Here is a 22,750-nt window from a genome sequence, read left to right on the forward strand (position 1 = left end):
ACACTCGCCAACTCGAAGACTAGTTCTCCTACCTTGATCTACGCCCTCGGACACCTTTGTAGTGGACTGTGGGAAGTTAGGGCTGGCCTACAAATGGTTACACAACCACCCAACTTTAAGCCTTCTTCCACTGCGATCATTGAATTCACGCAAGCACGCGCCAGCAGGCTTCCGGGCCGTTTGAAGTGATTGTCCAAGATATAAAAGTTGGGTTATAATTCCCCGTTCATTCAAATTGATCATTAAACCTTTATCTAAGTCTAGGGCCTAACAGTCTCAACTATTCCAACTAGAGGTAAGCCTTCGAACCACAATCAAAAACCCTTCCCTTGTCAAGACCCTTACCTGCCCAGCCATCCAATCCATCAGCAGTACTCCTTGACATGATCCTCCCAGAATACAAGCCACTCAGCGAGTAGCTTCAGATACCCCTCAAACCGACCGCAGCCCACAAATACGTCCAGACGCATCCAACCCTGCCCTTCCTCCCAATTGGCCCGGACCTGCGGGAGATCGAATTCCGCGAGCAGTGCCTGCGCATCCAAGTCATCGGCGCTGGCATCTCGAGCAACGCAGTGGTCTGCCGGCATGGCCGGCAGCGAAGCGAGCAGAGACGAAACATCCGGCTCCAGCATAATCGTGACGTCGTCGTCCTCGTCCGCCTCCTGCTTAATTTTGACCTCGTCTTTCTCATCCGGATCACGCTTAAGTTTGACGCCCTCTTCCTCAGCCAGCTCCCGCTTGATTTTGACGTCGTCCTGCTCGGCCGGCTCCTGCTTGACCTTGACCTCATCCACCTCGTCCGGCTCACGCTTTGTTTTGATTTCGTCCGGCTCGGCCTTCAGGCCCGGGGAAGGTGGCGGAGGCGAGGGCGATGGATCCACCTCTGTCGCGTCGAGGTCCCGCGAGTGCAGGTACGCCTCCCGGTAGAGGCGTTGCCAGCCGTCCACCCTGATCCTCAGCCGGAGGTTCGTCCGAGACAAGGACGGCGCGCCGGCGCGCGAGGCGAGGTGCATCCGCCGCATGATGGTGGAGCCCTCCGCGGCGCGGACGGTGAGCTCCGTGTTCGGCGGCGGCGGCGGCGGGGATGGGAACGGGGACGGGCGAGGGGGAGCGCCGCCCGCGCACAGAAACACGTTGTCGAGGAGCCCCTCGAGCTCCGTCACCGCTTGCCTGTGATGCTCGACACGAGCAAAAATCTGCTCCACCACGGCCCGGGCCGCGTCGATGGTTGTCCCGGCTGGCTGCGCCCCCTCGCCCACGCACAGGAGGACGCTGTCGAGGTGCGCCTCAAGGTCCTGCGTCGCTCGCCGGTGATGCTCCATTCGGGCGAGGAATTGGTCGGCGACGTCTTCGGCCTCGATGCGTGGCTGCTTTGCCCGCTGGCTGTCTTCTGTTGCCATAGTTAGCGCTGTTGCTTCGGTGTTGGGAATGCATGTGAAGTCGGGGGGAGGGGGGAGGGTTGGTCATGAGGCTGGACAGACAGCTCTTGACACCAAAGCTTTTCTGCGTTTGATGGTGATTGCCGAAAGTGAAAGTGAGCAGTAACTTACCAGACGAGGCGGAACGGCGGCGCTTCCTGCAACTGCCAGAGGCATCTCCAGTGGCCAGACTGGTAGGGTGGTTGCCTCCCGGCGGAGGACTGGGTGTCACGGGAGAGACGTTGTTGTTGTCTGGATCAAAGTCAGGCGGGTCCTGCCGGAGGTGTGCTAGGTGACAATCGCAGCTGGCCGTAGATCCAAGTGCCCAAAACATGGTAGCCAACAGATGTTTAGATGCCCCGAATGACAGCGCTGGTAGGTCAAGGACGACAGAACAGCCATGGACGTATCAAGAGGTAAGGGGAGCAGTAAGAAACGCAAGACAGGATAGACAAAGATGAACACTGCTCGCTGGAGGAAAAGAATAAGGCAGCGCAGAATCGTGACGCGAACGCCGCGGTGCGCAAAGTAGCGCTGGCTTCGTCGAGATACACAGATACAGCCACAATGAAGCTGAGATATAAAAGTCTCAAAGAGCGTAAGGCACTTACCATGCTCCATGGTGGCAGCGAGGCGCGCAGAGCGGCGGACAGGGGCCACGGTAGTGTACTCTTTCGCAGCGACGCTTGGCATGGCGATAGGTTTTATGTTGTTCATAAAAAGAGCAGACTCGAGATGTTGGTGTTCTTCGCTATTCAAACTTTAGGACAGTGTCGAACAAGTCGAGTCAAGTCTGCGTAGAGCGAGGGAAGAAAGGGGGGGGCGACGGCTAATTTATACGCGGACGAAGAGGGAATCAGCCGCCCATGCAATATGTAGTATCAGCTTTGTTTTTTCTGGTTACACTCGCATCGACGCCATCGTCTGCATGTGGTACTGGATCTAGATCTCTAGTGTGGAAGCCAATGCAGTATCAGTGATGCAGTTGCAGCCTGCGACGGGTCAGAGAGACGTATGCCATGAACCTTAATGCAGGGGACTTCGTCATGTCGACTCCACCTGGAGTACGTCCATTTCCTCCGACGTGTCCAGGCCGGGTTGATACAGCTCGAATCCCAGTCGACCTCGCAGTAACACGGCTATCTCTGTACCTCTTGCATGAGACACTTCCCTCGGTCCCATAGAATAAGTCTCGGGTGACTCCAGAAATCTGGGATGGTCGAGGACGAGTGAACCTACCGCGCGTCTCCCTCCACCAGCAGTTAAACCACCACGATTGCACATAGATACATTCAATGAGTCCTCATATTCCGAGCCGGCGGGTCTGCTGTTCGAGTAATGACCTTACCATGGCACTGAAGTGACATGGAAACCGACTTGACCCAATCAGCAAGGTTTCCAAACCAGGTGGTGCCAGTCTAAATTGACGCACTTACTGGCATCGTCTGCATTTCTTGTCATGGCTTTGGACAACCAGACCAGGTGAGCAGGGTCTGCATGTTTTGTAGTTGATCCAGAACTGAGCGATGCAGAAGTGCTAGAGCTAGCACCCTTGATATGCTCCGCAGCATCATTAACACCCAGTTTGTTTCACTGTCGACAAGCCCCAGTAGGAATGGGCCGCTTGGAGACAGACAGAAAAGCTGCCCAACAGCCATCCTCAAGGGTGCGATAACTCGGGTACCCTATGCAGTGGCACTGCTGCCGAGGGGGCGGCCAATCTTGCTTGCTCGGGCAATTCCATGTTGGACGGGGCTGCAACCTTCAAGGAAACGGGCAGAGAAAACGACAAAGAGAGAAAGACGGAGAAGGGGAAACGCGGAGCAGAAGAGAGGAGCAGGAAAGAGGCGGAGTAGGCAAAAGGGGACAGGAAAATGGCAGGTCCAGCAGGGTAAGAAAATGGGTGGGCAAGACAGGTGGTGGTTGGATAGAAACGGCTGGGTAGGAAAATGGCAGAGAGTACGAAACGCTGAGTACCTGGAGGACCAGGACATGGCAGAGATTCGTCCGATTGGCGAGCGGGACGGGAGATCGCCGTCCCGAAACCCGCCCCAAATACCGACAGGACGGAATCCCCTGTCAGCCCTGCGGGGTAGCGAGGCACGAGTGGGCCGGTGATGACTGCACGACGGGTTTTGCCGACGGGAAACAACATCCAAGAAACACAAGAACGCCTTCTCCCCCGCCTACTTGCCAGTTCAGCGCTTCAAGAGCATCTCCTAATCCAGTTGTGACCTTACCAGCCTCACCATGTCTGTCCCTGTCAAGATAGCCGTCCTTGACGACTACCAGGGGATCTCGGAGCCCAAGTTCAAGGCCCTGGACCCCGCCAAGTACGACATCTCCTTCTTCAAGGACACGCTCCTCCCGTACAACCACCCCGAAACGCCTCAGGATGTCAAGGACCAGCTGGTCGCCAGACTCGAGCCCTTCAACGTGATTTGTATGTGCCCGCGTGGACGATCTCTCATGCTGTCCTCTCCTCACTAACCCCCCAGCCACAATGCGCGAACGCACGCCCTTCCCGCGCGAGCTTATCGCCCGCCTGCCCAACCTCAAGCTGCTGCTCACAACTGGTAACCGCAATCTCGCCCTGGACCTGCCGGCCTTCCAGGAACGCGGCATCCCCGTGGCCGGCGCCGTCGGCGGCTCCGACAGCACTACCGAGCACTGCGTCGCGCTGATCCTCGCGGCGGCGCGCAACGTTGCCCAGGACGACCTGTCGGTCAAGACGGGCGGGTGGCAGACCGTTCCCACGGTCAGTCTCAGCGGCAAGTTGTTTGGGACGGTCGGGCTGGGCAGGTTGGGGATGGCGGTGGCGCGGATCATGGCCGTTGCGTTTGGGATGCGGGTTATTGCGTGGAGCGAGAACCTGACGCAGGAGCGGGCGGATGAGCAGGCGACGAAGGCGGGTCTGCCGGTGGAGGGCAAAGATGGGGAGAAGACGTTTCGGGTGGTGAGCAAGGAGGAGTTGTTTCGGACGGCGGATGTGGTGAGCGTGCACCTGGTGCTGTCGGATCGGTCGAGGGGCGGAATTGCGGCGCGGGAACTCGAGATGATGAAGTCGACGGCGATTCTTGTGAATACCTCGCGGGGACCGCTCGTAGTCGAGAAGGACTTGCTGGATGCGCTCGAGAAGGGCAAGATCAGGGCGGCGGCGCTGGACGTGTTTGACCTGGAGCCGTTGCCGCTGGACAGCCGGTGGAGGACGACGAAATGGGGGCAAGATGGGCGCAGTCGGGTACTTCTGACACCGCACATGGTATGTCGATTCGATCTATTCCCCCCCAGCGCTGAGCTAACACGGCCAGGGATATGTGGAGGAGGCGACGCTGGATGCCTGGTACGACGAGCAGATCAAAAATCTGCAGCGGTGGGAGGGGGGAGAAGAGCTGGCCCAGAGCCTGTACTGAGCCGAAGTCAGGACAGAACACTAACAGAGACCAAACGCAATCGACCGCCGTTCATTGGCGTAGCGCGAGGCTGACCGCGAAGGCTTTGTGGGCACTCCAGCACCTAAACGCCGATTATCAGACGAGATCTTCACACTGCCGTTGTCTTTTGTTATCCCAGATGATTGCCAGTTGCCAATGCCAGGTCCTTTGTTGTTCGTGCCTTACAAAAGTTGAGAAGTTAAGGTACCGACCCCAAACTGCGCATCATCATCGCTCCTGCCACTTTCAACCGATTAACTTGTGCCGATCAAATTGCATCGCTGAGACCACTTCTGCCTTTCACCATCAGGCGATCGGCCAGTGCCATTGGTGAGTTTATATATCGGGCATCCCATTTTTTTTGCAAACACGTTAACGAACGAAGAGCGACAGTATTTTTGAGCGCAGCACAACCTGATCCCTGCAGCAAATAGCTCACGATGGGCTCTCATGATGCTAAGGCTGGGGGTCACCAGGCCCCCTCAAGCCCGAAAATCAAGCAGGAACCTGACGCGGCCGATCCGCGGGTCCATCTGGACCTTCCGGAAGCGACCCGGACATCCCAGGCCCCGTCCGAGGGTAAGCGACTCCAAACAGCGACCGATTTCCTTAACTAACCATTACAGTAAACTCCAAGTCGTTCTACGGCCCCCCCAAGCTGCCATTCCGCCCACCCAACATGGAAGAGGGTGAAATTGTCGGTCAGTACCACTCGCACTTCGCAGTTTGCAATTCTTGCTGATTCGCCTCAGAGCCGCCTGCGGAGACAATTTCGTGGCCCGAATCCAGTCCCTTTCCCCGCGCGCTTCACCGGCGCGATCCCTTGGCCGACGTTCCTTCCCAAAGGTCGGCCAATTTCGAGCCCGTCAGCAACAATCGGCGCCGAGGCTCGGCCATGTCCCCTCCATCCGGGCGCCGCCGGCGCCGCGGCATTGTCCCCATGGGCTTCGATACCTTTTCCGCTCTCCGGCCTGTACCGCAGGCTTCTGCGAAACCCGCCCGGCCCAAGCCGAACTCGCTGCCCTCTTCGGGTTCCCAGCGTACCGGCACGTCCAACGCGTTGCAACCTGCGCCGACGCAACTCCTTTCACTCGAGTGCCAGCGCCGCCGCTTCAACCCCCAGTTTGTGGTAAAGGAAGCTTCCAGCAACGTCTTCACCTGCTCAGTTAAGCTGCGGGACATTACCATCCATGGCGACAAAGCGCACAGCTCCTCGATCGATGCGAAGCATGCGGTCGCGGCGAAGGCACTCCCGATTGTTCGGAAGTGGCCCATTTGCTCGTCTGAGCTGGCACAGCCGTATCGCAAGGACCACGTGGCGAGCACCCGTGTCAAAGAGGAACACCGGGCCCTGACCCGTGCTGCTCCAAAGTTGGAGCAGGACACCGTGATGGCCGATGTGCCCGCGGTGCATGGTAGAGACGGGGGGGCCACTGGCCTGCCCTCCCGCGGCCGCAAGCTCGACAGTGTTGCGGAGCGGGCCGAGGTGCTCGACCAGATGCGGCGCATGACGCGCGGCGCTCTGCCCGAGCACATACTCGACAACGCCGAGTCTGCCCGCGTCTTTCTCGAGGGCCTGGTGGCCGGCGTTCGGGCGGCTCGCCTGTTTGAGCCGGCCACTCGTGCCCGCTCGCGTTCCCCGGCCGCCGCGCCTCGGTCGTCCGCAAGCTACCGCGAGCGCTCTCCGCCGTTTGGTCCTTCAGTCGGCTACCGTGACCTGGACGCTCCTTCCACCGATGATCCTCCTTGTCAGTTTACGGACCTGTACCCGCGTCCCCGCCGGGATCCCAACCTGCCCAGCACGGATAGATATCGTCCGGACATGGATAGTTACCGCCCGGATTACGCGAACGGGCCTCGTTACGCCAGCAGTGGGCCTTCAGAGAAGGAGTGGCCTCACGATAAGTTCCGTCCTTAGGCTGCTTCCCTGTGGAAGCCCGCCTCGGCTCGTGTACGGGCCGTTGGCAGCCACATCGCTGGCAGGGTTTTCTTTGTTGCATTTCCTCTCACCACGTTATCATCAAGCATACTTATCAAGGTCGGTCTCGGATTTTGGGCCCTGGTAGCTGGGGATGCCACTTACATCATCAAGCGCCGGGAATTCGGGGAGGAAATGGTTGATTAGCAGGCATATCGGCGGCGGGCGGATTCCTGTGTAGAGTAGTGTTTCTTTTCACTGTTTGTAAATTTCCATCGCGATTGGAGCTTGTTCGTCTTCAATAAAGTCAATGACATTACTCTTTGCCCACTTCCACCGTGAACTAAGCCCCATCACAGCTTACTCGGCATCCTCGTCGCCCCATCCAACCTGATGACCACCCCATTCAGCATAACATTCTCAATCGCCTGCCTCACCAGCGACGCAAACTCGTCGGGCTTGCCCGCCCTCGCGGGAAACTCCATGGCCTTCTGCAGACCCTCCCGCACCTTGTCAGATAAGTGCGCCGTCATGTTGCTCTCAAACATGCTCGGCGCGATGGTAACCACCCGGATCCCGAACCGCGACAGGTCCCGCGCCATCGGCAGCGTCATGGCCGCCACGGCGCCCTTCGACGCCGAGTACGCCACCTGGCCCATCTGCCCCTCGAACGCGGCCGCGCTGGCGACCATGACCACAACCCCGCGCTCGCCATCGGGGCCAGAGGGGCCGGTGGCGGCCAGGTGCGGCAGGAGTTGCCGGACGAGGTCGAGCGTGCCGCGCAGGTTGATGGAGAGCACGAAGTCGATTGATTCCAGCGAGGCCGGGCGGAGGTGCTTGTCGAGGATCAGGGCGGGCAGGCCGACGCCAGCGGCGGGGATGATGCCGCCGAGGGGTTTGCCGGTCTGGCGGGTCCAAGAGACGATGGACGAGACGGCCGAAGCGATGCTGGTTGTGGAGGACACGTCGCACTGGATGAACCTTGCGCTGGCGCCTAGCGCGGTGGCTAGCTCTTCGCCTGCTTCTGTGTTCATGTCTAGAATGGCTGCGTTGCCGCCTTGGGCGCAGATGTCGAGCACGCAGGCGCGGCCGAGGCCGGAGGCGCTGGGGGGGGGCTGTGAGTGATGTGGGGAGCGAGAGTGGGATGGGCGGGAGGTGGGAGGCTTACCCCCCGGAGACGACGAATGTGCGGCCTGAAATCTTCATTGTAAATGGAGTGATGATTCGGTCGGATCAATCAAACACTAAGGTTCGTGTCAAGTAATGTGGCCGGTAATGAAGGACATCGTCAACACCGACGACCTGGGTTGTCAGATGCGTGCCGGGATTTTGACTGCCGAATATGGGGAAGCTGCAGGGATTACCTCGGTTGAAAGTCGGACCCCTTGTCGACTGAAAGTTTTGGGGGGGGGGGCGCGGGTGAACGTATTCGTATTTCACATGCAATATATTGTTACATGTATTTTACGTCATATGACGCTACGCCGCATTGTCGGTTGTGGCTGTGTCATCGCATGTCACCGAGATTCGTGTTCCCTGTCATGCAGATAGGGACCGGCAGCATCCACTCTGATAAGCCGAGCAACAGCATCGTGAAAGGGAGCAATCCGAAGTGCCGCTCCACCACGCCCGCAGTCGTCCAACAAATACCGAAGATCGAATCGCTAGAAGTGAACCGACCAACTTAATCAATCGAAGCCCAAATCGAGGTCTCCTCCCGACGAGCCCTCCACAGCACCGCATGAGCGGCTTCGAGCTGCCCGGCATGACGCGCCCGCGACGGTCCTCTGCCACCAGCGAGGATAGCACAGGCACGGTGCGCGAGCAGGAGCTTGGGAGCATGTACGACTACCTGGCCAAGGTCATCCTGCTGGGGCCAAGCGGGACTGGCAAGTGAGTGCTGCCGCCGTCGCATTGCCGGAGCCTTCCAGTGACCGAGAACCAGATCCTGTCTGCTACACCGCTTCGTCAAGAATGAGTGGCGCGTGCTCTCCTCGCAGACCATCGGCGTCGAGTTCGCGAGCAAAATTATCAAGGTCGGCACGGGCGCGCGCAGGAAGCGCATAAAGCTGCAGGCAAGTCGCTGGCGGAGACAAATTCGACATTGCAGCCACTAACGATGCCCAGCTCTGGGACACAGCAGGGACGGAACGGTTCCGTTCCGTCTCGCGGTCCTACTACCGCGGCGCGGCCGGCGCGATCCTCATCTACGACATCACCTCGCACGCCTCCTTCACCAGTCTCCAACCATTCCTCAACGATGCGCGCGCCCTCGCCTCGCCGAACCTGTCCCTCCTGCTGGTCGGCAACAAGCTCGACCTCGCGGGCGACCCACTCGTCGACACGAACCTGCCGCCACCTACGCCGAGCGAGAGCATCAGCTCCGTAGCAACGTCGTCATATCCCAGCACGCCCGTCCCGTCGTCCTCCTACTCTTCCGTCTCGACGATACACCCCGGGCTGGGAGCGCAGCTCAAGGCGACGGTGGCGCCCGACGGCAGGGAGGTGTCGGCCGTGGAGGCGAGCCGGTGGGCCAGCTCGGTGCAGATACCCGTCACGATGGAGGTCAGCGCGTACAGCGGGGAGGGAGTGGATGAGGTGTTTGGGCGGCTGGCGAGGATGATCCTGACCAAAATCGAGCTGGGCGAGATTGACCCGGATGATCCCATGAGCGGAATCCAGTATGGGGATGCCGGGGCGATGTGGAATGCTGGGGCCAGCGACGGGGCCAGCATCAAGAGCACCGTCACGGCCGATGAGCTTGGGGTTGGCGGGCGGAGGAGGAGGAGGACGCGGAGGGTTGGACAAGGGCTGAGGGAGTGGGAGGAGGTGTTTACGCTGACGAATCGGAGGAGGAATAAGGGCTGTTGTTGAGGGGAGCTTAAAGGTCTTTGAGGGCGGACTATGTTCGCAGGAAGGTGCATTCATGATACCATATTATACCTAATCTTGTCGGCTGGGCCCGGCGTATGGAGATGAGGATCGAGGGGCCGTTGTTCGGTTTCCGTAGCTGCTGGGTTTTGTTACTCATTGGACGGAGAGTGAGGATAGACGCTGCTTTACACAGCTACATAATGAGCCATTTCTCGAACTTCACAGCTCTCCACCTGACTTGGAAGGACGTTATATCCTGTCTACTTGGCTTGGTTAAGTTACCGGACTTCAAGGTGAGCGCAAGGTCACTGACAAGAATTGAAACCGACAGCAAGGCAGAGGACGCAAGGTTGTGCAGGGCATAGCGACGAGGGCGGATGCGGAACGGAAGGGAAGAACAGGGATGAAAAGAACAGGCACAGCGCGATGATGGACAAAGTGTCGAGGCAAAAAGGTGAAGTGGTTGAACAGTAGCTTCTTGTTCGCTGTCGAGCAGAGTACGCTCGAACAAGCCATGTCGAGCTCTACGCAGTTCACGACCTTCTTGTTGCAATAAGCAGAGCTTCAGTACCACGACACTCCGAACTGACGTTGACTGACAAATCCGAGTCCATGTCAGCTCGGGAGCGGTACTGCGTCGCCTATTTCTCGGATGACAAGCCCACCCTGCGCCAGTCTCGGCCCGTAGCCGGGAGGTGTCAGCACCGCGCTTGTGAGCTCGCCTTCTCCCAAAAGGACACGGACGGGTCCCTTCCGAGCTCAGAACCCTGGTACTAGCGCGGCAGGCTAAATTCAACGTGTCAGTGCATGATCATTTCTCCGAACTTGTACCGTGACTTATCAGCTCGAGGTCGGATACGGTCGGCAACAGGCAAGCGTTGTTCCACGAGTCAAATTTTCTGACATATTACAAATATACATCGTACGGGAAGGCGCGCCTTGTCTCGCCACGAAACGCGCAGCATTGGACGAGTTACAGGGAATACAGCCGTTGCAGCACCTGGTCGGGAACTTGATGCAGGCATGTAGATCCGCACGCGGGATTCGTCTGTCGTAGCTTCCTGTGGAGAGTGCCAGGGGTTCTTGCGTCTAACATCCCATTCGTCGACGCGGGGGAGCTGGTCCCGGGGTCGTGGAAGCTGCGTATCCGGCAGCTCGACCTCGACAACAACCATGGACCACTTACACGGATATTGCCTTATAAGCCGACCGGTATCTGGCCGGTGCTGCATGTTTTTGTCGCTCTCCAACCCGCGTTCTTCCCTCCGGTCTGTGAGACGGCGGTTGTTCCTTCAGCAGACCGTCCCACTGCCCCGCGATCTGCCCCTCCAGCAGCTCTCACCTTTCACCAGCGCTCGCCATGGCTCCTCGCGTCGTGATCCCCATCGACCAGAACTGGGAGTTTCGGCAGGCCGACAAGCAGGACGCCCAGTTCCTGCCCGTCAGCCAGTTCCCGACCAATGTGCACCTCGACCTGCAGCACCACGGCCAGATCCCGGACGCCTTCATCGGCAAGAACGAGCTCGCCGTACAGTGGGTGGGCGAGGCCCAATGGACCTACAGGACCACCTTCGCAGCCCAGCCGGTGGCCACGGGCGCCAAGGCCGTGCTCGCCTTTGACGGGCTCGACACGTTTGCGACGGTCGTGCTCAACGGCACCACCATCCTCGAGACCGACAACATGTTCATCCCGGAGCGGGTCGACGTGACGTCGGTCCTCAAGGAGCAGAACGAGCTGACCATCCACTTCGACAGCGCCTTCCTGCGGGGGTGCAAGCTGGTCGAGCAGTACCCGGATCACAAGTGGGGATGCTGGAACGGCGACACGTCGCGGCTGGCTGTCCGCAAGGCGCAGTATCACTGGGTGAGTCGACTGCTGAGCGAACCCTGAGCTTGTGCTGACGTTTTCAGGGTTGGGATTGGGGCCCGACCCTCTTGACCTGCGGCCCGTGGCGCCCCATCAACCTGGAGATCTACGACTCCCGCCTGGCCGACCTTCACGCCGACTCGGTGGTCGACAAGTCGCTGAGCAGGGCCAACGTCACCGTGACGGCGACGGTCGAGGGCAAGGCAGACAGGGTGCGCATCGACATCTCCCTCGAGGGCAAGCCGGTCGCCTCCGAAACGGCCGACGCCAGCTCCGGGTCGGCCACCGTCTCGTTCCTCGTCGACAGCCCCGCCTTGTGGTACCCTATCCGCTACGGCAAGCAACCGCTGTACCAGGTCAGCGCGATGCTGCTTAGCGGCGACGAGGAGGTCGACACCCTCTCTAAGCGCATCGGCCTGCGCAGGGCCGAGCTGATCCAGCGCCCGCTTCAGGACCAGCCCGGCACCAGCTTCTTCTTCGAGATCAACAACATCCCTGTCTACTGCGGCGGCAGCGACTGGATCCCCGCCGACAATTTCATCCCGCGCATCAGCCGCGAGCGCTACTACGACTGGGTCCGGCTGGTGGCCGAGGGCAACCAGTTCATGATCCGCGTCTGGGGCGGCGGCATCTACGAGGAGCAGGCCTTCTACGACGCCTGCGACGAGATGGGCATCCTGGTGTGGCAGGACTTCATGTTTGGCTGCGGCAACTATCCGGCCTGGCCGGCGCTGCTGGCGTCCATCGACCGCGAGGCCCGCGAGAACGTCAGGTTGCTTCGCCACCACCCGTCCATCGTCATCTGGGCCGGCAACAACGAGGACTATCAATACCAGGAGTCCGAAAACCTCACGTACGACTTCGCCAACAAGGACGCCGAGAGCTGGCTCCGCACCGACTTCCCCGCCCGCTACATCTACGAGAAGGTGCTCGCCGACGCCTGCGCCGACCTGGTCCCGTCCACCTTCTACCACCCGGGCTCGCCCTGGGGCGCCGGCCTCAACACGCGCGACGCTACCGTAGGCGACATCCACCAGTGGAACGTGTGGCACGGCACGCAGGAGAAGTGGCAGAACTTTGACCAGCTCGTCGGCCGTTTCGTCTCGGAATTCGGCATGCAGGCGTTCCCCTCGGTCAAGACCATCGACGCGTACCTGCCCCTCGGAAAAGACGACCCGGACCGCTACCCGCAGTCGTCGACCGTCGACTTCCACAACAAGGCCGAGGGCCACGAGCGGCGCATCGCGCTGTACCTGGTCGAGAACCTGCGCTACGCGCCCGACCCGCTCGAGCACTTTGTGTATAGCACGCAGCTGATGCAGGCCGAGTGCCTGGCCTCGGCGTACCGCCTCTGGAAGCGCGAATGGCGCGGCCCGGGGAGGGAGTACTGCGGCGGCGCGCTCGTCTGGCAAACCAACGACTGCTGGCCTGTCACGAGCTGGAGCATTGCCGATTACTACTTGCGCCCCAAGCTGGCCTACTTCACGGTCAAGCGCGAGATGGCGCCCGTGAGTATTGGGATTACCCGCCGCGAGCACAGGCATCCGCGGGATAAGTACACTCGGGTCAACGTTGACGTCAAGACGCAGATCGAGGTGTGGGGAAGCAATCTGACTCTAGAAGACCTGACGGTGGACTGCGTGCTCAAGGCGTGGGACGTCGAGTCCGGCGAGGAGACGTTCTCGCAGACGGTGGCGGCCGGCGTGCTGCTTCCGGAGAACCGGTCGACCGAGATCGCCGCGCTGGACGTGCCCGTTCGGCAGAGGAACGCCGGCGAGGAAGGGCGGACTGTCGTGGCGGCGTATCTCGTCAAAGACGGCAGGCAGATTGCGCGCTACGTCAACTGGCCCGAGCCGCTCAAGTATGTGCATCTGCAGAAGCCGAGGGCGCTCAGGGTGCAGCTGACGCCGGATGGCGCAGCGGTCGAGATCAGCGCCGAGGTGCCGGTCAAGGGCGTGGCGCTGGAGTGCGAGGATGATAGTGTCAAGTTTGATGACAATTTGGTGGATATTGTGCCGGGCGAGGTTGTGACGATCGGCGTTAAGGGGGCTACTGCCGAGACGAGGATTGAGACGCGGTATCTGGGGATGCTTTAGAGACGGAAAGAGAGAGAGCGAGAGATAGAGTTTCAGATTTCATTAGATTCTTGTACACTCAACGCCAATAGATGAAATGACCATGATAACAACGCAAACCCCAGAATGCACCCGTACGCCGTGATATGCAACTTTTCAAGCTATCCCAACGTGCTCAGCAGCAACCCGTGCTGCCGGCCGCCTGCGCCGCCTCGAGCTTCTTCTCGTCGACGCTCGTGTCCATAACCTGCTCAACCTTCTCGTTGGGCCCGGCAATCAGGATCTTGATGACCTGGCCCTCCTTGACCTTCTTGAAGGCCTCCTCGGCGTCCTTGAAGGGCACGACGCCGTTGACGAGCGCCTTGACGTCGACCTTGCCGTCCGCAACGAGCTGAATGGCGAGCTTGTAGTCGCCGCTGCCGTAGCGGAACGAGCCCCTGGCCGTCACCTCCTTGAGGCACAGCGCCATGATGGGGAAGGTGATGTCGGACTTGCCCATGCCGCCCTGCACGTAGGTGCCGCCCATGCGCACAACGTGCAGCGATGTCTGGATGGACGGCTCGGCGCCCGAGGCGTCAATGACGGCGTCGGCGCCCTCGCCGAGGTCGGCCTCGGCGATCAGCTTTCGCGCGTTCTCCTCGGCCGACACGCGCTGCGACATGTACGTGTGCGTGGCGCAGTACGACCGCGCAAAGTCCAGCTTGGCCTGCACAATGTCCACCGAGACCACCTTGGTCGCGCCAAAGGAGCGCGCCACGGCCGCGCAGAGCAGGCCCACAGGGCCCGCGCCCATGATCACGACGCTCTGGCCGGGCTGCACGCGCGCCTGCTTGACAATGTGCACGGCGACGGCGAGCGGCTCGATCAGGGCGCCTTCCTGCAGGGAGACGTTGTCGGGAAGCTTGTAGCAAAAGTCGGAGGGCGCACTCCAGAAACCGGTCAGGGTGCCGTCGTAGGGCGGGGTGGCGGCGAAGCGCATGTCCGGGCAGAGGTTGTAGTGGCCTGAGAGGCAGGGCTCGCAGCGGCGGCAGGGGTAGCCCGGCTCGAGGGCGACGCGGTCGCCCTTCTTGAGAGTGGTCACGGACGCGCCGACCTCGACGACGGTGCCGGCCGACTCGTGGCCCAAGACCATGGGGTCCTTGACGACGAAATGGCCGATGGCGCCGTGCACCCAGTAGTGCACGTCGGAGCCGCATATGCCCGTGTAGTTGATGGCGACGAGCACATCGTGCGGGTGCTGCAGCTTGGGCACGGGCCGCTCCTCGAAGCTGACGTCGTTGGGCTTGTTGAGGACGAACGAGAGGTTCTGCGAGGTTAGCTTGTGGAGGCAGGGGGATCGGAGTCGAAGGGACCTACAGAAGCCATTGTGATGGTAGTGAGTCGAAAAGAGAGATGACTTCACGGGAGAGTTCGGGGCGAGGCAGCAGCGGTAGGGATGACAACGGAGAAAGCTCGTCGTGAAGGGAAGGGGGAGCTTGGGGAGGATGGGATTAAATAGGGCAGGAGTAGCTACTCCATATGGCACCTCTCACTCAGCACCGCTTCTCGGAGATGCCTAGCCAGAGATCTCTTTTGCCTGTTTCCCAGCCAGCTTGGGCATGAATGAACCAAGACTGCCCCTCCTTGTCCAACCGCATGTGTAATATGCTTGGTCGTGCTTTTGGTGGGCGGGTGTGGGGAGCTTCGATGCGCCAGCAGGGCCAGACTTCCATCCATCATCCCCCCACCAGCCGGATCTGGTTACGCCATGGGTTTGGTGTTGAGCCCGCCGACAGCCGCCCGCGGTCTGTTCTGGAAGCTGTTGCAGCTGTCAAAGCACCAAGCTCCCGCAACCCCACGAGCGCTTTTATCCACCATTTTACCCGCACCAATTATCAAAGGAGCGCATCTCGGCCGGTATCCGCCCGGGGCTGTCACGACGAATCTTCCCAGGACAGGCGCGTCAGGTGAGAGCCAGAGACTTCTTTATCCACGATGTGTACGGAGTATCGGTAGGAGGGGATATGTCGGTGACAAAATGCGATGGAGCAGAGCTCTCGATGCAATTTGCCGCTGAACCTCAGGGTCAGACTCGATGGCTGGGGTCTCCACACGCTGCGGCGGCGAAACTTGGTACAGACGATACATACAGAGTCCAACACCGCGGAACGGTAGAGCGCAGAACCCGGCGGAAAAGGGACTGCGGCGAGGTGAATAGGCCTTGATTTATCGTTATTTATCATCGAAGCTCGTGGGGACGTCACATTGCAGATGGCTAGCCAGACCGGTCGCGGCAGTTGGCCGGGGTCGCAGGACAGGGTTGTACAGGGTACGGAGGACTGTGATCGATGAGATGGAAGTTCAGCTGGTCAATAGCGGCATGACCAACCAACGACCATCGATGAGGACATTCAGTCTTCTGGCTCCATCAACTGCCCAATCCAACAAAAAGCTCCGAGAATCACAGCGGGTTCTGTGGAAATACCAGATTGATAGGATCACCAATAAAAGATATGACAAGAGTGGGATTCGAACCCACGCCCTTTCGGACTGCCAGTCAGAATTCCTGAAGACAGCGCCTTAGACCGCTCGGCCATCTTGCCGTATTCGATATTATTGGAAAGTGGTTTGCAATATTATACAGTAGTGAAAGTTTGGCTAGTGAACAGGAAGTCTGACTTCTGGGAGGTTGACGGAAAGCGTTAACGCACAAACCACAGCGGGCATGACGTCGTCCCGGTGTCGGCGACGGCGGGGCCCGATGCAACCCGAGCGAGGTATCCCGCCGTCGCTTCTGAAGCGAGAGATGCATATCTGCATATCCCAGCACAGGATCCCATTTCGACACCGACATGAGGACTCGCTAGACTAGCGACTCAATGCGTTATGCGCGGTGGACAGCCATCGTCCCCAGGTCCCTGACCCGCGCGATTTACAGACTCGATCCATTCTCAAAAACCATGGCGACGGGGCGCACGTACAATGTAAGCAAAAACCCCCCAGATGACACCTCCATTGTCGGTGCACCAACTGAGCATTGAACCACCAGGATGCCATCGACGCCCTCAACTCCCTCCAGACGCCCTACGCCGTGATCGAGGCCCGCCGCAAGGCCGGCATCCGGCCCGATGCCGCCTCGGTCCGTGAGATGCGCGCCTATCTGGCCCGCATCGGCTACGCCCCGCGCGACCTTGACCGCCTCAACATCGTACACGTCGCCGGCACCAAGGGCAAGGGCAGCACCTGCGCCTTTGTCGACTCGATCCTCGCCCGCTACCAGCAAAAGGGCGGCCCACCGCACCGCGTCGGGCTGTTCACCTCGCCGCATCTGATCGCCGTGCGCGAGCGCATCCGCATCAATTCGGTACCCATCTCGGAGGAGCTGTTTGCGAAGTACTTTTTCGAGGTGTGGGACCGGCTGGAGGAGAACAAGGACGTCGCTGCGGACGCGGCGGTGTCGGGGAGCAAGCCCATCTACGCGCGGTATCTGACGCTCATGAGCTACCATGTGTTTCTGTCCGAGGGCGTCGATGCGGCCGTGTACGAGACGGGTATTGGCGGCGAATTCGACGCGACGAACGTTGTGGAAAGGCCGGTCGCGAGCGGCATCAGCACGCTCGGTATTGACCACGTCTTTGTACTGGGCGACACAGTCGATAAAATCGCATGGCACAAGGCGGGCATCATGAAGCCTGGTAGCCCGGCCTTTACCATCGAGCAGGTACCGGAGGCTGCCGAGGTGCTCAAGAAGCGGGCGGTAGAGAAGGGGGTTGACCTGAGGTTTCTGGACATTGACCCCCGACTTGTGGACGTGAAAATTCGCCCAGGTGCAACTTTCCAGAAGAAGAATGCGACGCTGGCGGTTGCCCTGGCGGGAACGGCTTTGAAGAGGTTGGATCCTTCCTTCTCACCAAGACCCGACGCGCTGCCGCAGGAGTTTGTCGACGGCTTAGAGCAAGTCGTCTGGCGCGGCAGGTGCGAGGTCAAGGACGAAGACAGCGTCGTCTGGCACGTGGACGGGGCACACACAGTCGACAGTCTGAAGATGGCGGCCCGCTGGTTTGTCGGCGAGTGTGCCAACCGGAGCGAAGCAGGACCCAAAGTGCTCATCTTCAACCAGCAGGGCCGCACCGAGGCGGTCGACTTCCTTGACGGGCTCTGCAACACGGTGAAGAACGCCGACCCAGCCGGGAAGGGGTTCGAGCATGTCATTTTCTGCACTAACGTCACGTATGCCGCAACGGGGTACAAGAGAGGTATGTGTCAGCTGTCCGACGTTGCGCGCGCAGATGCTAATAGTGCAGACTTTGTGAACCGTCAGCACAACCCCGCGGATATCGCAAACATGACGCAGCAGCGCGTGTTCGCCGAGAGGTGGAAGACCCTCGATCCCTCGGCCAACATCATGCTCATCCCCAGCATCGAGGAGGCGCTTAACACGGCCCGCAGCCTCGCAGAGAAGGAGGGCGAAAAGAAAGCACAGGCTCTCATCACGGGTAGCTTGCACCTGGTAGGAGGCGCCCTGGGCATCCTAGAAGGCGCCGATGCACTCTAGATTGGTGGTAAAAGTTGGACAGACGGGCTCGTCTTCATCGACTAGCCCGTGGTTTACCTCGTATTCAACTGTACAGGTCAGCTTCACAGCATGGAATGGAGTTCAGGTCATCTAGATTGGAGACAAGTTTTCAACTTGCTCGATGGTCTTGAGCACGGCGCCCACCAGGTGGAAGCTCCCTGTGACAAGCACCTTGCATGTCTTGCCGTTTTTCCTCGCCTGGGTCGCGATGTGTCTGACGTGCTCGACTGCGGGTTGAACCGCGTCATACACGACTGTTTTCGTTGCTGGTTCGACTTTCCGCATCGTCTGTTGCGCCTTGGTCTGAACGGTAATGTCGCGGGCCTCTCCCTCAGCCGACTTGTGCTCCTCGTTCCTCGTGAAAATGGCGTGGCTGAATACCGGTTGGCGACCGTCCTGAAGCCCAGCCAGCAGCGCCCTCAGCAACGGGTCCGGGTCTCTCTCCTGCTGGTTGAACACGAGAACCCGGACGCCGTCTTTCGCCGCGTCCGCTGTCCTGCCCGCAAACCACCGCCCGACCCCAGCGAGACTGTCGTCCGTGTGCGCCCCGTCCACATGCCACTCGATGCCGTCTGCACCTATGAGAACCTCGCACCGCCCACGCAGGGCAGCCTCCTTAAGCCCCTGCACAAATGGCGACGGGATATCGCTCAGTGACCAGTCCTCGGTCCCAAACCGCCCCTCGAGTTCGAAGCCCGTCCTCAGCAGGTGCTCCCTCGCGGCATACACCGCCAACGCCATATTGTACTTCTGGAACGGCCCCTGCAGCTTTGCTCCGTCGACCCCTCCCCACCGCTCAACCTCATCGTCTACAACCTCCACCAACTCAGCCCCCTTCTCCCTTGCCCGTGCCCTCAGCACCTCCATCACCCCCTTCTGCTCCGGCAAACTCCTCGTGAACGCCTTCACTCCCTCCTTGAACACCCCAGCCTTATGCCACGCAATCTTCTCGACCGTGTTCCCGAGCATGCTAACATGATCGACCCCAAGCTGCGTAATCACAGCGGCCGTCACCGCCTCCGGCGGAAGCACATTCGTGGCATCATACTCGCCACCAATCCCGCACTCGACCACCGCGTCCCTGGCCCCTTCCCGGATAAACGCATGCAGCGCAACAATGGTCAAGAACCGAAAGTAAAACGGCTTCGTTCCGGGCCCATCCAACTCCCCGTCCCCAACCTCCACCCCTCTTGCCCTCACCTCCTCCCTCGCAGCCGCCGTAAGCCGTTCCCAGACTTCATTCACATACCGCCCAAACTTTTCGCGCGAGATGATCTTCCCGTCGAGGACAATCCTCTCCCGAACGGAGAGCACATGCGGCGAGGTGTATAATGCCACCTTACTCCCGGCCACTTCTTCTTCCTTTCCTGCTGCGGTGAGGTATTGAGAGAGAATAGAAGCGACAAAGGCGCTAACACTCCCCTTGCCCTTGGTCCCGGCAACGTGCACACACCGCAACCCGGACCCGGCCAGCGACGAAGGGGTATAGCCTGCGCGGGCGAGCCAGGCGAGCATCTCCGGGATGGCCAGGGCGTTGAGGGCTCCTCCTCCCGCTCCTCCTCCTCTTCCACTTCCTCCTGTTGTGGCCGCTGGGGTGGTAGTTTCGAACAGGGATGTTATGGCGCGGTTTGATTGCAGGTGGGAGAGCCTGGTTAGGGCGGTGGTGTAGGCGTCTGAGGATGCCATTTTGTGGGTTGTTCGTGGGGAGATGGTGGTGGTGAGATGGCAGATGCGGGTGGAAATAGAATTCGGCCTTAAATGGGAGATGGCGGTGATGAGTTTGCTGATGCAGCGGCGTGCTGGCATTTCAGGATCCACTGATCAAGTCGGCGTTATAGGTTATTCTGCTGGCTACCGCGGATTTCAGCGGCCAGCGTATTTTGCTGGACTTCATGAAAAGCACGGTTTCAAACCAGAGAACTATCCGTAGTTAAAGGCGAGAGATCGTGCAGAGAGCCAGATCCTAGAAAAATGTGGGGCTTGAACAAGGCTTGTTCACCTCAACATTGACATGATACACCAAGTACAACTCTACACACATATCACCACATACGTATCACCAAATCTGGAGTCAAACCACAGGTCCAAACACTTGAGTGATAAAACTAGGAATTCAAACACACAACACCATGTCCATGGCCTGATCGTCTATTGACTACTTGATACACGCCGGCCTCTACCTAGCAGATCTAACGAGGAATGTACATCAACAAAAGAAAACCCCCTACTCCAGCCTCAAGCTCTGTAGCCTCGCCTCGGTCTGGATAACCTACCATAGCAAGTTAGCAACCACCCAACTCCTCAAAGCAAAACATGGAGAAAGAGCACATACCTCCAAAGCCTGCCGCACCTCCAGCACCTTCCTCACCTCAGCCAGCCAATCCCGACTGAGCGTCTTGGACCACCCTTTCAGGCCATTCATCTCCCTCGCCGCATTGTCGAGATCGCCCTCCTCGAGCAGCGTCTGCGTGCGAGTGAGAATGCTCTCGACATCATCACCCGCCGCCAGCCCCGGCTGCTTCTTGAAGAGCACTTTGCTGAGGACATAGCTCGAGGCGTGGCTAGCGACGCCCGCGTCGTCGGGCAGCAGGCTCGCCTTGCGCACCTCGGCGGCGACGCGGCGGAACCGGTCGATCAGCTCGGCGGGGGTGGCGATGCCGCGCTGGTATGCCGACGGGTGGATCGAGGCGATGGCGGCGTCGACGACCGGGTCCTGGGACGCAATCTCCTTGAGCGCGACTAGTTCCTTGATGAAGGGCCGCGGGTGGTGCGCGTCCTCGAGGCTGGCGCGCACCGCCTCTACGGCCACGTGAAGCTGCTGCGTGCGCAGGGCCGCGTCGACGACCTCGTTCCAGCCCGTCGTGAGCTTCTCGAGGTTGGCGACGGCCGCGGTCAGCTCGTTGAGCTTGCCCAGGCGGCCGTCGCGCTCCTCCTCGACGTGCTTCTTGATGTCGCGGGCGAACTGGCGCTGCAGCTGGACGGCCTGCTCGAGCAGCTGGTTGTTGAGCTTCTCCTCGGCCAGCTGCCGCTCGCGCTGCTGGATCAGCTGCACCTTGGCGTCGTAGCTCTGCTTGAGCCGCTCCATCTCGACCTCGAACTCCTTCCGGAACTGCCGCTCCTGCGCGGCCATGGCGGCCTCCAGGCGGGAGACTAGCTCGTTGGCGGCCTTGTCGAAGTTGTCGACGCGCTCCCTGACCTGCTTAGCAGCCTCCTTTTCGACTGACGCCTTCAGGGCACGGATTTTTTGGCCGACCTTGTTGACCTCGCCCTTTGCCTTGCCGATGGTGGCGCCGTACTTCTCGTTGGCGCCGTCGTGGTTGATGACGGTGATGATGTCGTTCAGCATGCGCACGAGGTCCTGCACCACGGGATCCGCGGCGTCGGGGACGGCCAGAGGGTCGATGAGCGAAGCTGGAGGCCACCGCGACGGCTCGTCAACCTCGGGTGCTTTCCATGCCTGCGCTGGTGCAGGCGTGGGTGCAGGAGCGGGAACAGGAGCCGGAGCAGCGGAAGCAGGGGTAGCAGGAGCGAGAGCAGGTTCCGGCTCCGGCTCCGGCTTCGTCTTGGCAATAGGCGCGGGGACAGGCTTCTGCTTCTCGACATCATCCTGCTTGGACTCGGCCTTGGGCAGCTTGGCCGTCTGCTCCTTTGCGTGGGCCACGACGGCAGGCTCAGCCTTGGACTTGGTCGCATCCTTGGCACCAGCCACCTTCTGAATCGCGCTCGATTGCCGGCCGCCAGTCTCGCCATCGGCGACACGCCATGAGGCGCCGCTCTGGGCGGGGATCTTGACGTGCTCCCCATCCGGCCGCCGACCCGTCACGCGGCTGGCCACGTTGGGGAACCGCTTCTTGAAGTCCATCTCTTCCAGGTACAGCACGGCCTGCTCGCCATAGGGAATGTACTCGGTGAAGAAGTCGTGGAAATTGTCGTTGATGCGCGAATACCATACGCCGCCGCCGAAGGCCAAGGCGCTCAGCAGGGTGAGGGTGAGGATGTAGTTGCGCAGCCTCCGGAAAAGGCCAGTCCTCTGACGCGGCGTCGGGAGAGGTGGTGGCGGGGTGATGGTGGCCTCAGGAGCGGGAGGCGTGAGGGGGGCATTCTCGGGAGGGATGGTGGACGAAGCGACATTCTCGACTTGGGGAGGAGGCGGCGGAGCCGTCGAAGGGGACGTCAGGGTCTCGGCAGAAGGAAGTTTGACCTCATCAGGGCGCTTCTTGTCGTCGGCATAGAACCTCTGAAACTCCGAGACAGCATCTGGTTAGCTCTTCAACGGGGACGTAGAGCTCGCATGACCTCATACCTGGCTTGACACGACTGCACGAAGCGCAGAAACCTGCCATTGGCGGCCGACAGCGGCTGCGGCGGGCCTGCTGCCCAGCGCCCTCACGGATCGCAGCGATGTCCGCAACATGAAGGGATGGGGTGGCCGGCAAGGCGCGATTGAAGTGAGTGTGGTGGTGTTCGGGGAGAATGCCGAAGCGAAAAAGAGCTCGGCAAAGTTCCGGGCAAGCTGCGGAACCAGGAACTCTGAACCAGAATCTTGGCACGACAGGGCAGGCCCGGCAGAAGTTAGCACCATCTCAATGATTCTCAAGCAGAACAA

At 60.1% G+C, this 22,750-nt stretch overlaps 10 protein-coding genes and 1 non-coding gene across 11 annotated transcripts; 5 read left to right on the forward strand and 6 right to left on the reverse strand.

Moving 5' to 3' along the window:
- Positions 1-365: 365 nt before the first annotated feature.
- Positions 366-2,114, reverse strand: N657DRAFT_687003 (uncharacterized protein; the record flags this gene model as incomplete). The annotated part of the gene is made up of 3 exons (XM_062796859.1): positions 366-1,393; positions 1,554-1,673; positions 2,033-2,114. 3 exons carry the CDS (start codon positions 2,112-2,114, stop codon positions 366-368), a joined length of 1,230 nt encoding a protein of 409 aa, XP_062653504.1.
- A 1,557-nt stretch (positions 2,115-3,671) lies between these two features.
- Positions 3,672-4,834, forward strand: N657DRAFT_653032 (uncharacterized protein; the record flags this gene model as incomplete). The annotated part of the gene is made up of 3 exons (XM_062794359.1): positions 3,672-3,864; positions 3,920-4,683; positions 4,733-4,834. The coding sequence occupies 3 exons, from the start codon at positions 3,672-3,674 to the stop codon at positions 4,832-4,834; spliced, it is 1,059 nt and encodes a 352-aa protein (XP_062653505.1).
- A 152-nt stretch (positions 4,835-4,986) lies between these two features.
- Positions 4,987-6,970, forward strand: N657DRAFT_91809 (uncharacterized protein). The gene is made up of 4 exons (XM_062797592.1): positions 4,987-5,185; positions 5,241-5,434; positions 5,482-5,556; positions 5,608-6,970. Exons 2-4 carry the CDS (start codon positions 5,296-5,298, stop codon positions 6,771-6,773), a joined length of 1,380 nt encoding a protein of 459 aa, XP_062653506.1. The 5' UTR covers positions 4,987-5,185; positions 5,241-5,295; the 3' UTR covers positions 6,774-6,970.
- Positions 6,971-7,011: 41 nt separating this feature from the next.
- On the reverse strand, positions 7,012-8,038 carry N657DRAFT_640402 (NAD(P)-binding protein). Its single transcript, XM_062791962.1, has 2 exons — positions 7,942-8,038; positions 7,012-7,877 (listed from the first exon to the last, which is right to left on the reverse strand). Exons 1-2 carry the CDS (start codon positions 7,977-7,979, stop codon positions 7,127-7,129), a joined length of 789 nt encoding a protein of 262 aa, XP_062653507.1. The 5' UTR covers positions 7,980-8,038; the 3' UTR covers positions 7,012-7,126.
- A 265-nt stretch (positions 8,039-8,303) lies between these two features.
- On the forward strand, positions 8,304-9,857 carry N657DRAFT_640404 (ras-domain-containing protein). Its single transcript, XM_062791963.1, has 3 exons — positions 8,304-8,666; positions 8,719-8,848; positions 8,901-9,857. The coding sequence occupies exons 1-3, from the start codon at positions 8,515-8,517 to the stop codon at positions 9,645-9,647; spliced, it is 1,029 nt and encodes a 342-aa protein (XP_062653508.1). The 5' UTR covers positions 8,304-8,514; the 3' UTR covers positions 9,648-9,857.
- An 809-nt stretch (positions 9,858-10,666) lies between these two features.
- Positions 10,667-13,697, forward strand: N657DRAFT_660983 (glycoside hydrolase family 2 protein). The gene is made up of 2 exons (XM_062795073.1): positions 10,667-11,511; positions 11,559-13,697. The coding sequence occupies exons 1-2, from the start codon at positions 11,008-11,010 to the stop codon at positions 13,608-13,610; spliced, it is 2,556 nt and encodes an 851-aa protein (XP_062653509.1). The 5' UTR covers positions 10,667-11,007; the 3' UTR covers positions 13,611-13,697.
- Positions 13,698-13,764: 67 nt separating this feature from the next.
- N657DRAFT_677317 (GroES-like protein) lies at positions 13,765-14,954 on the reverse strand (the record flags this gene model as incomplete). Its single annotated transcript, XM_062795979.1, has 2 exons — positions 13,765-14,895; positions 14,946-14,954. 2 exons carry the CDS (start codon positions 14,952-14,954, stop codon positions 13,765-13,767), a joined length of 1,140 nt encoding a protein of 379 aa, XP_062653510.1.
- A 1,128-nt stretch (positions 14,955-16,082) lies between these two features.
- On the reverse strand, positions 16,083-16,171 carry N657DRAFT_t14. Its single transcript has one exon. It is a non-coding gene; the product is annotated as a tRNA-Leu (tRNA).
- Positions 16,172-16,399: 228 nt separating this feature from the next.
- N657DRAFT_640408 (putative folylpolyglutamate protein) lies at positions 16,400-18,427 on the forward strand. Its single transcript, XM_062791964.1, has 2 exons — positions 16,400-16,552; positions 16,618-18,427. The coding sequence occupies exons 1-2, from the start codon at positions 16,529-16,531 to the stop codon at positions 18,121-18,123; spliced, it is 1,530 nt and encodes a 509-aa protein (XP_062653511.1). The 5' UTR covers positions 16,400-16,528; the 3' UTR covers positions 18,124-18,427.
- N657DRAFT_610355 (Mur ligase) lies at positions 18,235-19,830 on the reverse strand (the record flags this gene model as incomplete). The annotated part of the gene is made up of 2 exons (XM_062790327.1): positions 18,235-19,161; positions 19,390-19,830. 2 exons carry the CDS (start codon positions 19,828-19,830, stop codon positions 18,235-18,237), a joined length of 1,368 nt encoding a protein of 455 aa, XP_062653512.1.
- A 405-nt stretch (positions 19,831-20,235) lies between these two features.
- Positions 20,236-22,632, reverse strand: N657DRAFT_687011 (uncharacterized protein). Its single transcript, XM_062796860.1, has 3 exons — positions 22,448-22,632; positions 20,477-22,381; positions 20,236-20,413 (listed from the first exon to the last, which is right to left on the reverse strand). Exons 1-3 carry the CDS (start codon positions 22,556-22,558, stop codon positions 20,369-20,371), a joined length of 2,061 nt encoding a protein of 686 aa, XP_062653513.1. The 5' UTR covers positions 22,559-22,632; the 3' UTR covers positions 20,236-20,368.
- Positions 22,633-22,750: the final 118 nt, after the last annotated feature.

The sequence above is a fragment of the Parathielavia appendiculata genome (assembly GCF_033297405.1).
Source record: "Parathielavia appendiculata strain CBS 731.68 unplaced genomic scaffold N657scaffold_1, whole genome shotgun sequence".
Lineage (NCBI taxonomy): Eukaryota > Fungi > Ascomycota > Sordariomycetes > Sordariales > Chaetomiaceae > Parathielavia > Parathielavia appendiculata.